At 37.8% G+C, this 15,314-nt stretch overlaps 1 protein-coding gene across 9 annotated transcripts in view; it reads right to left on the bottom strand.

The window, feature by feature from the left end:
• The window catches only part of CPEB3 (cytoplasmic polyadenylation element binding protein 3), a 92,663-nt gene that overhangs the window by 24,441 nt on the left and 52,908 nt on the right, over positions 1–15,314 (bottom strand). For 8 of the 9 annotated variants that reach the window (XM_082054073.1, XM_082054072.1, XM_082054071.1 and 5 more), the window contains 2 exons: positions 6,250–6,417; positions 4,325–4,414 (listed from right to left, as the gene is read on the bottom strand). In XM_082054073.1, the coding sequence (XP_081910199.1) occupies positions 4,325–4,414; positions 6,250–6,417 (258 nt within the window). The remainder of the gene's footprint in view (positions 1–4,324; positions 4,415–6,249; positions 6,418–15,314) is intronic. The other variant, XM_082054075.1, reaches the window with a different exon arrangement.

Genomic DNA, 15,314 nt, shown 5'->3' with positions numbered 1-15,314 from the left:
ATGTTTTTGAAACAGTTGGCACCATCTGTTTAATTAAAAAAAAGGAAAAAAAAAAGACTGTAGTTAGCATAAGCCTTGCTTAACTCAGCAGACTAGCAAATAAGTAATAAAACCCCTCAGTTTATATTTCAATAAAATATGAATTATCTAGATTTTGCCAGAGTGAAATAGATTGTGTCATGGTAACGTGTAACTACACTCGATAACTACATTCTTCAGCACGTATTTCATTATTTCTCAACATTTCATAGGTACTTAAAAAATACTTGTCTAAGCATTAATTCCCAAAACTCTGCGGAAAGCCAAGTAAATACATTCCGAACTGGGCACCTGCTTACCCAAGACCAACACATAGCATATACAATTTTGCCAGTTCTGTTACTAACACATCCAAACAGATTCGAAGGAAGTCATCCAAAGACTTTTCAGGCAATGGGAATGAATTGGCCTTATTCAGAAGCAAAGCATTAAAATCACTTTAAGCTTTACAATGCATAGGAGGAGTAAAAGGAAATATGAAGGCAACAATACAGATGCTCAGAACTAGAAATAGCAACGTCTTGTACTCATTGTCAACTGTTAGCAGCTTCTCTTGCCCAAGTGCATAATACACACTTTCAGAGACAAAACGGCTGGGTGCCATCAGTCCGTCTTCTCTCAGCAACCTAAATATTGAACTCGCTGGCAACCAACACATCCTGTAAAGGCTACTTGATCCATCAGATGATTTTGGTTTTGTTATTATAATAACCAAAACTCAGCCATCCACCAAACCAGATCACTTTCCCAAACATGTGATCACAAGGTATTCTGTGATGTCAGGCAAGATTCAGTAAGGGTGGTGAAAACCTGGTGTAAAACCTGGATAATACAGACAGTACAGATGTGCTTGGGCAGTGTGGTGTAGCCACATCCATGTTGATCTGCAGTCCCCCAAGGTCCACAGTCATAATATTGGCATTGCACTGAAATAAGCCTTGTGTAAGTCACCATGCTGGAGACTGCAGTTAAGCTTATTTCAAATACAACCAGTTTATGTCCATCAGGTCCAACACTAAACTTGAAGTAATGCGCCAAAACAAGCTTGTGGTGACACCATCCTGCTCAGGATCTCAAATCCAGGAAACCACCTTTGTTCAAGCTGATTGCTGCAGGAATGTTTCTGGACCCCAGCTAGTCCTGAACACAGCACACATGCCACTGCACCTAAGCTAATCAACCATACCAACTAATACATTAGCTAATACAGCTTGTTAGAACTGACTACACATCTGCGGCCTGACTTGCCGACTAAACTAACCAGATAAAGCCCTCAGGGTTGGGGGGAGGTCACCAGACTGGAAGCAACATTTTATTTTAATCTTTCAGATTTCATGCTTGATCAGATTAGCCGTGGCTAATAGTTCCTGCTGTCGTTTGTTCCTAGTCCTAAGAATATCAAAGTGTTCCTAATATAGTGTCACTATAGGGAATTAATATATTGCACCAACAAAGTAAACATTCCACAGATTCAATAAATTATACCAGTAAGTAGATACTGGAAGTCTGTATTAATATACTCAGGACTGCGAGGGATCTCATCACCTGGATGTAACTATGAAGACAAAAACCATGATGTAAAACTGCTCCAGTGTAAAACTCAGCTGACTCTGCTGACCCACAGCATCAACTGCTGATGCTGTCTGCTCCCAACCTCTGACTGAATGCTTACCGCAGCAAGCAAACAAAAAAATATTGAACTTGGTTATAAGTCCAGACACTGCCCACTGGTCTGACCCTGCATACACCAAGGAGTAATGAAAAGGACATCTATCAAAAGGGCACTAATGTCTGCCTGGAAGTGATGCCATATGTTCAGAAAGAGCAGGGTTCAGTTTTACTGCCAGTGGGGCACATTCAGGTAGGTGGGAGAAGCCTTGGAGGTCAAGCTTTATTAATGTGTGAACAAAGATTAGCCGCCACATCATCCCTGCTGCATTCCAATAATCCATTTTTCTCATTTACCTTTGAGATTGCTAGCACATGAGAAACAACTCATTCTCTCCTCTATAATTTAATTTGCGCGCTTTTTTTCACATATTTTCCATTTGAAAGAATCATATTCCAAATATCAGAGAATTTACAAACTAGCAACGCAACGTGGAGGATGCCTAGAAAAAGGGAGAAACCATTTGAATTCACAAGTGTTTGACAGCTGAGTAAGTCATGTCACTGAATTTGTACCAAGTCTGATTTCAAACATCTCCTCTCATTTCACTGTATTTCTTAAAGAAATGCCTGATAAGGCATCAAACCAGCTTAAAATAAAAAGGTAAAAGAAAAAAAAAAATGAGTTCTACAGGAACTTCTAGTGAAAAACAGCAGTGGAGACATTTTATTGTGGTACTTGTGTCAATGATTCTGCAATAAGTTTGGAAAATAAGTACTCTTTATATATAAAATAGACCAAAAGCTGTGAAAAAAAAAATTATAATACACATCCAAACTTTACCCTTTGATTCCTGGTAATAACATTCTGTCTTCTATGCAGATGCTGCCTGTACGGAATCACAGTAAGTCAAGTATATCTGCCCTACCAAACTTAACATGAATGTAAGTGAATCTCAAAGACAGGAATGCAGGACGCATGATGCTGCAGCCCTGCCTGATAACTAAGAAGTCAGTTATAAATAAATCTGGAACAGTTGGGATTGACTGTTGTTTAGCACTTTCAGACAGACATTCAGGGCAACTGGCAGGGGCTTTGAAAGCTGTTTCCTATATTAGAATCATGACAAAAATAGAAGTGAGGCTGCATTCCCTTGTCTTCTGCTAAAATAGATCTTGTTCAAAAACATTTCTACAAGTTTGGTGAGGCATAACTAGTCCACTGTCAGATACAGAACAAAATCATAATTGGAAGTCCCATGTTGATATACTATGAATAGTTACCTAGTGAATTAATAAGAAAAAAGAAAGTAGAGAGTACCAGGAGATATTAGGGACAAGGAGAAGCTGGTTTTACTAAATTTTTTTAACTTGTAAGTGAAGCCACAATCAGAGTTCACTAGCCAAAAACATCCTAAAGGCCTTCAAAAATAAAATAAAAAGGGAAAATCATATCTTTTTATCAACTGTCCTTAGGAAAATACGGGGGTTTTTGAGGTTTGGGGTGTTGTTGGTTTTGGTTTGCTTGTCTTGCTTTGTTTTTTAGATTCAATATCAGATGTTGCATAACTACTGACAGCAAGGCTGAGTTGTGAGAATGGAACAGGAAGGAGAGAGCATTTATGGGGTTTTGTTCTGGTATTAAGTGTCCCAAATACTGTTTACAGGGCAAGCATTTGTCACAGACTTCTCACCTCCAGCACTTAAGCTTCCAGATAAGTTAAGTTGGCTTTTTTTGGTGTGATTTTACAGTCAAATAAATCTATCAAAATATTGTAGGATAAGCTAGTTCACTGACTGAACAGCCCATTGTTCTGCCAAAATAATCAGTGGCCTTAATGAGCAATTAAGAGCTTTCAGGGTCAGTGAGAACAGAGAATCTTAACATATAGGTCAGAAATTCTGTGTGTAACTTTATGCTACTGGTTCAGATCATGACTGAACTCCCAAACTACATGCAAGAGGCACGCATGACTGAAAATGGAATGTATATACTATAATAAAAACTCATAGGAGAGACTAGGATACAGTAACAGCAATTTGATTTAGCCAAGTCACTCTCCCAGGCAGGTTCCCCATAAACTGTTCTTTCTCAACTAAAACAGGTCTGCGTAATGTTTTGCTGACAGACAGAAAATGACCTCACCTGCATGCGCTCTAAAGCACCCTGAACCAAATAAGCTCCAACCTAGAATCCCAGCGACAGCTGCGTGTGACGCCAGCCTGCCCGGTCCTTAGCAGAGCTCCTTGCTGCAGTCCAGAGCCTGGGGTTCCGAGCAGCATCTTGGCTCAGAACACACAAAGAGGACTCATGCTTCTCTACAAAATACCCGGTTCCCCCAATCCAGCAATGTCTTCTGGCATTATTCCTATAGTCTCTACAATATGCAAACCTGCAACAGAATCAGCATCAGGAAGTTTCTGCAACTTGCCTTCTAAAGTAAGCCTAATGTATATTAAGGCATGATTCAAGGACTCCAGATTTGCTGAAGAAGCACACATACAGGACCACATTTCAGTCACTGAATTGTGTTTTTTTTTTCAATGACAACTGCTGAAAATATGCTTGTTGAGAGAAAATTTGTCATAAAGAGTCTAATCTTTTCTTTATAATGGATTGCAGACATAGATTCCTTTTACCAAAACAGCCTGCATAAATGTATATTAAACTAATTACCTTTAGGTGGAAAATATGACTTGCTTTCAGCTTTGTGAGGCCAGTCCACCACAAGAGGTCCAAACCTACGAAAGCTGGCAGTGATCTCATCTACAAAAAACAAATGAAGCACCTTAGAGAGAATCTGAAGACTGACAGTGGCAAGGTAAAAATTCTTACTAAAAAAAAAAATCCACACCAAAACAACACCACTATTTTCTACACCTATTAAGAGCAGTGAAAATTGCAGTAATGCACATAGAGGATGCCTAAATATTCTTTCACCTCTATGCTATACAGGGCTGCTTATAAAAGTAATTTTACATGCCACTAATGCACGTTTGCAGCAGGATTAAATGCAAACATGATCTACCAGAAGTGAATATGCTTCAGCTGCAGTCTATTTCTAATTATAGCCACAAAGCAGGGTCAGATGCAGCCACATGGGACTGCCGGAGGAGCGACATGTCAGCGTGGCCACTCCTTGCAGCATGCCCTAGAAAGCAGGCTGCGTCAGGTCATGCGGCTCCAGGGATTTCACCTTCCTCAGTCTCCTCTAGAAATCTGCCTTGAATTAACAAGTTATTTCTTTGCTTTTTGTGCATGAGTTTAGAAACACCGTGGAACACACATCTAAAACTAACTTAAGAGGACAATTTTGGTTTACATACAAATGTTTCCAAAAAAAGTATTTTAAGTTGTTTTTAAAATTATTTTTCTTAATGCATCTATTTATGTACTTTAAAGAAAGAAGTTGTTTGCAATTGTGTCTAACGTGATGCTAGATAGATCGGAACAACAATCCATCAGGAGAAAAGTTTGAAGAGAAAGGCAGTGGTTTTTCCAATATTTTTGATTGCTGTTTCAGATGTGTCCAGTTTATCTGACCCCTACACCTCAGATTTTTCAAGTGACTAGAGCCACACCACATATATTGTATAACTCAGGAGCTGAAGGAAAAAAGTGTTACTGGAGTAGACCTCTCGTGGAAGAGGGTAACAGCTTCCACGTGGTCATGTTACTTCCTTGCAGGATAGGCTGGGCATATATTTTGATTCTGAGTGACAAAGCAATGTCACATCAGTCGTACCTGTTGGTCTGCTGCTTCTTAGAGCTGGGGATTCAGATTGCGCAGCAGTTCCTGTGTCAACAGTCCTGCAACTCATGATGTGACGTGGGAACTGCATTTGAGCTCTTTGCAAACCACAGCCTGGTAACTCATACTATTTTTTATTAAAATTGCATGTGGTTTAGGCTTCAATTTAGTAGATCAGATTCAGAGATCCCTCTCTTGTCATTATAAGGCATCATCAAATTCCCTGTGTATGCCAACTGAAGCTACATAGTGATGGATTCCAGCTATAATATGAAAAAACCACCAAAAACTCCCAATTTTATTTTGGGAGTCAGGGTGTGTGGGAGCACACACAAGTAGAGCACACAGCGATTGAGAAAAAACCTGACCAGCCCCACTAAACTGGTAATTATTTTGTAACCATATTAATTCCCCTGCATGTATGCTGGATATCAGAGCTGATTAATTAAAGCCTAATTTATTTTGGTAAGGACTGTATTAACGAAGTCTTTAAAGTCAACCCCATCCTTTGAAAAGAACAAGGAAGGACTGGAGGAGTGACAGGACCCACCAAGTTCCCTTTTTCAGCTTTCCCACTTACATACATGGAAACACCTGATGCTATTGCAGATGAGAAGACCTGCTATGCAGGCATTTCTATCTCCATGTCTTCTGGTCTAAGGTACAGAAGAATGGCAAACAAACGCTCAGGTCTTGCAAGGGGTGGTGGTGTTTGTTTTAAATAATGCAACAAGCGCTACAAGCGACATACCTGGGAAAACACATTTGTTTTTATGGAAATCTGACCTTTTTAAAGTAATTATATGAAAGCTAATTCCCACATCTCACCAATGTAACTTATTCACAGTACCTTCATCAATGTCAGGAGGAAGACCTCCAACAAACACCTTTCTAGAATAGCGTTCCACTCTTTCACCATTCTGACAGCGTGTTGGAGAGCTGAGACCCGATGATAAAGACTGATCACCATGACCATCGTCTAGGAAGCCATCTTCAAAAGGAAAGAGTGAAGACCGACCTGTAACAGATTTTGTAGTATTCATAGTTAACGCTATTTCCTGGAGAAGTAAATATTTCAGTAAAAAAATGTTACATTTTCCTTTTACTGTTTTGCTTTAACAGAATTTGCATTTAAGGTCCCAGCTAGGTGGTCCAGTTATTGAAATGATGTTCATTAGTATAGCTTCTATTTTTCCAGGACTATATTATGCTTACAAGACCATAAACCTAATTTAGCTTTAAAACAATCCCTTGCAAATGAATAGCAATGAAACCCAAGAAGTTATCTGCTGAAATTGTGTATAACAGCTACAGAAAGAACCTTTGTAAGATTAACATTTCAAACCCATTCTTTGAGATTTAGAGAGCAGATCACCCAAGCCCCCACGGGGCAGAGCAGGACGGTCCCTTCAGAGCGCTTGGCAGGGTCCTGCCCACAAGGGCTGCCTCACTTCCCCCCGAGTGAACGGAGGCCTAAGCTGAGCAGAGGGGCAAACAGCAAAATAAACATAGAAAAGCTTTGTATTGTGGATATTGAACACGTAGGTGAAGCAAGAAGCTTAGCTAACAAGAAAAAAAGTAAATCTTTAGAATATTATTAAATAAAACACAAAAACTCGCGCTTGAAGAAAAACGTTGTTAACTAGGAAAGCCTGTCAAGCTGTTACTCAGTGTTAAAACACCCTTTCAGTAAAGAATTGACAAAAAGTAACATAAATGGCTGCTATTCAGTTTGTTAATGAAAAGTGAAGAATTTATTGGTGATCACCTGATGTGGTTGTTGCTATTATTGCCAAAGTATACACACATTGTCTTAAAAACAAACTTATTCATTCAGAAGATAAAGAAATATTCAAAGTCTGTATGTAAGCAGCACTGCAGAACACACCAGCTTTAGAATTTAATAATTCCTTATACCAGAGTTGAAAAATAAATCCTGCAATGTAGAGAGATGTATAAATTTAACCGCATCTCAACTCTGAAAAGACTAATTGTCACCTCATCTCATGGAGGATTGTTTCCAGGGATGGAATTATAATTAATTGATACAAACAGCCTTAGGGTGTTAATTACAAATAGCAGTGCACATAAACTCAAAGGTAATGGATCACATGAAACTGACTTCCAGCAAGACCTAAGGAAGCATTAATACCATAAAGGTATTAAAAGCACAGGGAAACACAGGAAATAAAACAGGAACAAGGAGCAAAATCAAGACATGCAGAGGGAGACTAGTCAGAAAAATGTATACACTGAAAATATCAGTAATAGTCTCCAGTTGTAAAGGACAGATTACAAAAAGAAGCAGCAACCCTATATATAGAAAACAAGGTAACGAACAAAAGCCAGGAAAGATGTTCTGACATGAATACCAGCCTGATTTTTTTATGAACACCAGAAAAGTCTTGATCAGAAAGAATACATTGAATGCACGTTGACAGAGATGACAGATGCAAAAGTCCACTGAAGTAAAAATCCCACTGTGCTTTTAAGCACCAACATATAAAACAGGGTAAATGCCACAATCAGAGAAGGATTTAGAGACGGTACTCTTCAAAATCTAGTATAGCTCATTGTCAGATATGGGGAGTTTAGAGCATAAAACAGTAAAGACTGTTGATGAATATTCCATTAATGGCAAACAGGTCATGCACATACATAGACATCTGCATTTCGGCACAAAAGACAGCACATGCATGAGAGAAATATTAAATAGCAAGGCTAAAATTGTGTAAAAAGATCAGAAACCCCATTGAAAATTAGGAAATTTGAAAATATCTGTAAGAGAATTACATTATATGAGCCATTAGTGGAAGCTGACATGTCAAATTAAGAAATACTAGAACAACTAACAGGTCTGTACAGGTCTATGAGGAAGCTGAATTAGTGCTGAAGTTTTGAAGAAAAAAAAAATGCACAGCAGCTTAAAAAGCAAGATATCACCTCTTCCGCCAGATGCTTGACAGTCTGCAAGCATTGTACTCATGTAAATGCAAAAGATGATCTATAACTGTATAGTTAAGTCAAATGTAGAGTTAAATGTATGAAGTATACATTTACAATAATGGAAAACATACAGAGAAGGGAATGGAGAGTGATTGTTCACTGTCTCCTCCAGTAAGGGGAAACTGAAGCACACTGAATCCAATCAGCACAGGCAGGGCTGCAAGCAAATCAAACTGTGGGTCCCCTTGCCATGGGCCTTTTAGGATGCTGAAAAGTTTATGTAGGCTCAGAAAAGAACATGAGCAAGAGGAGGAGAGAAACCCTTTCTGATGTAATAAATATTGAGACAGCAACTAAAGAAACCCCCAGAGGCAAATCTCTGGGAGAGTATTATGGGAAAGCATCACTAAATGTCCTGCTTTTATACTCTTGCACCCCTCCCCTGACTTCTCTGAGTTGTCAGTGTAGCAGAATAGATTTTGGGCTGATTTCCCATAGCTTGTGCTTACATCTATACCTGAAAAACTGGTTATAAAAGTTGAAAACAAGGTACCTGGAAGAATGTGACTCAGCAACTCTAAGCATGATACCTTCAAAGCAATGCTTGCCTCTTTACTCAAAGAAAACAGAGGATCAGGTAGGGAACTGACTATGGCAGGAAATTTCTGACAAAACCTCTTCTCTCTGAAGATGCTTAGTCACAGTGACAGAATCAAATGCTAATTAAAATATCCAAGTATAATAAACATGAAATGAATTCCTGTACAGATTGGCCTCTGGGTACTCTGCAAATTGCCACAATGCAAATAGTAAAAACAATAATACGGATATATGGGAACATTTGACAAACACATCATTTTTTAACACACTGTTTTAGAGTTTTATGTTCCTTAAGGTTAAGAAAGCTCAAAACAACATTATAAAATTAAAGGTAATTAAAAAGCATAAATATCACAAACTTTAGTATTGTTATGAAGAAGACAAGCTACAAAATCCCTAACGTTAATGACAAGACACGCGCACACACACATACACCTACTTGTTATTATAGAAAAGCCTGAATTTCCTACAGGAAACAATTATTATGGAATGAAACATGCTTTTTGGTAGAATTTAAAAAAAAAATAAATCTGAAAGTCCAGCACATTCAGAACTCGTTTGCCCTGTTTTGTCATGACTACAGTTAGTATAAAACAGCCTACACTGTGTTCATCACAATTACTGCCACATTACTAATTTTACTTCTACAAGTAAACATGAGTTGCACGAAGTTAACAGTGTCCAGCTGATTCCCACCTCCTTCCCTACTTTGGTGCCATTTGATCAACCTGGAAACACGTGACACAATCTTAAAATGAAATTGAACAGTGTTCACATACACAGAGAGTATACAATATTATATACTATGCATACCTTCCCATTTGTTTCACTGCTATGAGAGCACTGAAAAAGTCTAAGTATTAGGATGCTTTCAACATCTGTTAACAATAGCCTGTTCTCTGGAAGCAGGGAAAAATAGGAAGGTACATTTGCGGGAAAAAAGCGTTTTTTTCTGTTTGTTGTCAAATAAACAATAAAACCAGTCAGCTTTGAACAAAATCAGCTTGATTTCTATATTACAAACTGTATTAGTACAGCCTGTACAGCTTACTACCTCAATCCTTACATATGTGCAAACTACAAGTCACTTATAGGCTATCGGCTTGCTTGTGCGGTGAGCTTTGTCTCCCATGGGTTACTTTGGAAACATGATGCAAATTCTACATTTTGAAAAAAAAGCGACGTCACATGCAGAGCTGTCACAGATCATACATGAAAAAGAAGGCAAAATGAAGTTCAGTGCTGCAGTACTCCAAGCAGATGGCACCGCCCAACTCTAATTGTTGAAAGCTGCAATGTTCACTTTTTGCCTCCCTCAATAAAAAACATTCTGTGTAGGCTACAGCACGGTACAGAAAGATAAGGTGCATTAGTTGCTTTCTTGGTAGTCTGTGAGCGTGCAATTGTCCATGTGCATTCATCTCTCAGAATAAACTTCTGTGCAGCACTGTACATTTGTAAAATGTTTTCAGCCTGCTTTCATTTTCTAAGGGTTTCCTATGATGAGATAAAGGTAAAATGTGCTCAAACATTGTATCTTTTCTTATAATTATCAATATTCACTGTTGAGGACAGTTATTAGTATTGGTATTCACAATAGTCTACCTAAGAGAATCCAACATAATACTCAAGTGAAATATTCAACAAAAAGTGTTTCATCTAAGAAAAAAAGTACTTTTTAGATGTTCAATGCACTAGTTTAACATTGCACTCCTACAAAAAAAAAAACAACCAAACCACAACTGAAAACAATCTTTTTTTAACACTATGCATTTAAAGTCATAAATATGCATAATGAAAAAAGTCTTTACATTCAGTCATCCTCCAGTTCATTAGTAATAGGAACACACTTGGAAGTTATCAGCTCAAGATCATCCTTGTTTTAAGCTGCTATTAAAAAGGAGATGTTCTGCAAATGAAGAATATGAGATCGATTTATACGAAGCAATTGATCAATCAAATAATGTTAAAATTGGTAACATGTTACCATAAGAGAAATAAATATTTATTTCTCCCACTATTCAGCAAACAAAACATTTAGTAAATATTTTTACCTCTTCTCCGCCCATAGCTCCTGGCTGCATGTAAACACAGAAGAAAATTGTCGGTACAGCTGTCATTAGATTTAGCTCCGAAAGCAAAGAAAATGTAGATTCTACCTCTTCTCTTTTTCCCCTCCCACCATAAAGAAGGAAAAGACATTCAAAAAAGTGCAAGATGAAATTCAAACAACCCAATACAGGAGAAAAAGTTTGAAGTTGACACAGCCAGGGAGGAAAAAGAAAAAATAAAAATAAAAAATGAACAAGAACATACCTGCTATGCAAGTTTTCTAAATAGCAAAAGTATTAAAAAAAAAGGCATATCAGACATACAGTACTATAAAATATTAATTTAGGATTATGGTTTTAAGAGGCAATAAACATCATCAATGGTAATCCTAATTAAAAGAATTAATTTTGCATTTTATTAATTAGTTGTGGAGAACATATTTTCTGATTATGTTTCAATTTAAATAGCTAACCATCTCTGAGTACTAAAACCCTACCAAAACCGTATGAACTCAATAGCCACTATGTTCAGATGAATAAACAGACTGACAAAATGTCATTGTAACCACCAGAATTAATACAGCATTTCAATGAGACATGCATCGAGGGCAAAATCCACAATGTTGTACAAATGCAGAAGTATATTTCATGATAAAATGGGAAATGCAAAAAGCAGCAATTTTTTATCTGAAATTGTAGAATACCAGAAAATAATCTGGAAAACAGTGTCTTCTACACAGGGACTTCAATCTGTCACAAAAGATATCTGTGGTCTTCCAAGGTAATTAGATGTGGAAGGCTTAGGATCATATAGTTTTTCAGACAGTGAGCTTAGGTAATAGGTGATAGAGCCTTGGTTTGCTTCTTTCTCCCGCCACTGCAATACTACCTGTGTTCCTCCTCCTTCCCAGCTCCATCCATTTCCAAACCTAACACAATGCCTTCCGCTCCTGCCCTACATGCCCAGGTTTTAGGTGTGATTCCTGTAGCTCTCCCTAAACTCCCCCTTAGCCCAGTTCATCTTGTTCCCACTCTGTCCTTCCATATACCAAGTGTTCTCTACCATAAATTTTCAATTCATCCCGTTCTCCTATTTCCATCTTCAAATGCACATCCTGAGGTGACCCACCATACCTCCTCAGCTTTTCCTACCTACTTTTCCCTGGCCAGCAATTACATGATAGATGAGTCGTGGCTGGTTGAGAACTACTCATCTGCTGACTGGTCTCCCGGCTGTCACCTCTGAGTGGCCCCAGGACCTGCCCAGAGCAAGGCTGTCTCTCCTTCAGCACAGGCACTAGTAACCTCTCTTCTACTCAAGTAGCTTCTTCCTCAAGCCCTGAAGAAGAAGAGTCTCAGACAGCATACACATCTTTTTCCCCTGCCATCACTGAGGCCACAAAAGAATGAGTGTTTCATTAGGGAGATTAAAATATCTCAAGGGCTACTCTGAAGAACTGCTTCACAATTCATGCTTAACGAAGTCAGGAGAAGCTCTTTGTGTGAATAACTATTCAACTTCAGCGAGGCAGCTGCAAGTCCTGAAACAGACTCTGCTCCTCACACAGCAAGTGACAGGGAGAATCAATACCAGAGTTGGCTTTGCAGCAAAAATAAAATTAATCCTCCTCCTTTCTAGTTACTGCTAAAGCCGTATTTCATTACACATGATGGCAAAGAAACACTGCCAGACTTTACGTAGCAAGTCCTTGTCTTGTTGAATGCCCATATAACAACAAAAAAAAAGCATGTATCAAAGCACAGCTATCAACAAGTCTTAAGAACCATTGATTTGAAAGAGGTTTCTCAAACAGAATGCTACCAATTTAAAAACTAAATAAAGAAGCATTAATTTAACTAGAGATTAAAGACTTAGGTGTTTTTTTTAAGAAAATAAAGTGTTATATGCTTAACATAAACATTTAGGCTCTGAACAAAATAGCGGTATGTGACGGCAGAAATCTACCAGCCTTCTGTAAATTTTAGAATAAACTATTGCTATTCAGGTGTTATAACACTTCTATGTTATACTGGACTGCATAATACTACTTTTATCTTATATATGCACTCACAGACATAACCTTTATGTCCATAAAACAATTACTGAAGGTATCTTTATAATTGTCTGTAAATTTTAGGGGGGAAACAGTGTGATCCGCTTAAATAGGAAAACAATCAGTCTAGTCAGCTTTTGCTGATTTAAAAACATTGCATCACATTTAAACACTTAAAGAAGGTGAAGTTTCACCATTGTTGATTTTATTTTATAGATTTATATATACACACAATTTGAAAAGGAACAGGATTTTATCCAGGGACATGGTTTAGAGGTGGACTCAAGAGTGGCAGGTTAATGGCTGGACTCAAAAGTCTCTTCCAACCAAAATATTTCTATGATTCTATAATTAAAATTTACTTTTTCCAAAAAGCAGGCAGTTATTCAGTAGGGCAACTTAAGAATGTCAACACATACGTTATTATGTTGTTTATAAAGGATGCAAAATAAGAATGTGTCATTTCAGACATGTTAATAAAAAAATTCCCATCATTCATAAATCAAAGGTCAGAGCAGAACAGATTTAATAGTAGGAATGGTTCATCAGGTAAATTTAATAACACCTCCAGTTTGGGTAAATATTTTAGAAAATAAACCATTTATAAATTATTCTTCAATTAAGACATTTGGGAGGCAATAAGAAAAGGGTTGTACTATTACAATTAAATCACAAGTGTTGTATATCTGAAATTACCTTGTCTCTTGGGCAATTGCAACAGAAGACAAAAGATAAGAGACTGGGAGCTCCCAAAATTGTACCCACCAGATTTATTCATTTTGGTGCCAAGTATGGATGTCATTTTGCATTGAAAACTATCACCTGAAAGGTTTCAAAATTCAACACAAAAGTGATTCTTCTCTAGGTACGTCATAGAACACTACAGTATTAATGAAAACATAGACACTTTAAGAAGCAATGAACACATTTTCCCAAGTAAAATGTGAAATTGTTGCAAGCAGGCACTGATCAGTTGTGCAACTCCAAGAACGATCATCACTGTGTTCGTGTTTCTCTATCCCTTTGTAACTTTCTTTAACTGACAGGTAGAAAGTTACATAACCACTATGTCCCAAGTTGCACTTATTCAAATACAAAGGAACAATACATTCTTTTTTTTACCTCCTGATAACCCTCCTGAAACTATTACCTCATCCCAGAAGGAAAGTGTATTTTTACAAACATGAACCTGTATGTTGCAGAACTCTAAGCTTCTAACAAACACACAAAACAAACTCCCCAAACCCCAAATCTAGCAATGAATTTGAGTAAATTTAGTGCTAATGCTATTGGAATTCTTGAAAGCCTGCAGCTAAGATTACCCATTGTTGCAATAACTCAACACACACTCAACTGAAATGCTCTAATTTTAACTTAATCTCAAAGAAACCTATATGAAACTGATGAAAAAGAAATTTAAAGGCTTGCATTTTGCAAACATTTATTTGGCACTGTACTGGTGGTATCAGAACACACTTGCAAAATCTTATCAAGAGCCACAAAACTCTTTTGAGATAACGTGGTTTATGAGACGAGCACAGCCGCACGGCACACAGAAGCACACATCCACACAAGACAGCCCTCAAGGATTCCGAAGGAAGCGGTGACCTACCTAACAACCCTTGCCTCTGGCCCTGGAAAGACAGAGGACCAGAATATCCACAGTGTGACAAGTTGGCAAGAGAAGAAAAGTTATGTGGATGAGGGAAGTTATTCTGCTGTTTTAAAGTTACTCGTGCTCTGTTAACCAAGAAAACAATCAAGCAACAGAATATTGCCTATTGTATCTCAACAAGTAAACCAACTTCATTCTTCAGGTCACTACTTAGGCTGGGAATAAGTTTAGAGGTTTGCCCTGTTGTTTGTGTTGGAAGGTTCCAACACAAAAAGGGACATTGTGTAATTTGTGTGATAAAAGCAAACCATGTAAATAAATACCAGAATTGCACAAACGATTTCTGAGAATTATTAGTAAGGCTGGCGTTCTGCAATTTATTTGAAAGACATGAAATGAAGTGGCAACCTACAGAAAAGTATGGACTTTGACTAAAATCTATTCTTATGAACTTATTTTTAGCATATGTTATAACATAGACATGAACCATATAGCTCAGCTGGAAAACCTATGAGAGTTCATATGCAATGCCCTGCTGGGTAAGACAAACGCACCATCCAGACAAGTATTCCGTCTTCAATAGTGACATTAGAAAGAGCACATTACACTGGCCACTAATCAGTGATCTGTTTCTCTACTGTTACCTTAC

The sequence above is a fragment of the Streptopelia decaocto genome, assembly GCF_964273445.1.
Source record: "Streptopelia decaocto genome assembly, chromosome: 5".
In the NCBI taxonomy this organism is placed as follows: Eukaryota; Metazoa; Chordata; class Aves; order Columbiformes; family Columbidae; genus Streptopelia; species Streptopelia decaocto.
This window is presented reverse-complemented; position numbering and strand designations above follow the sequence as displayed.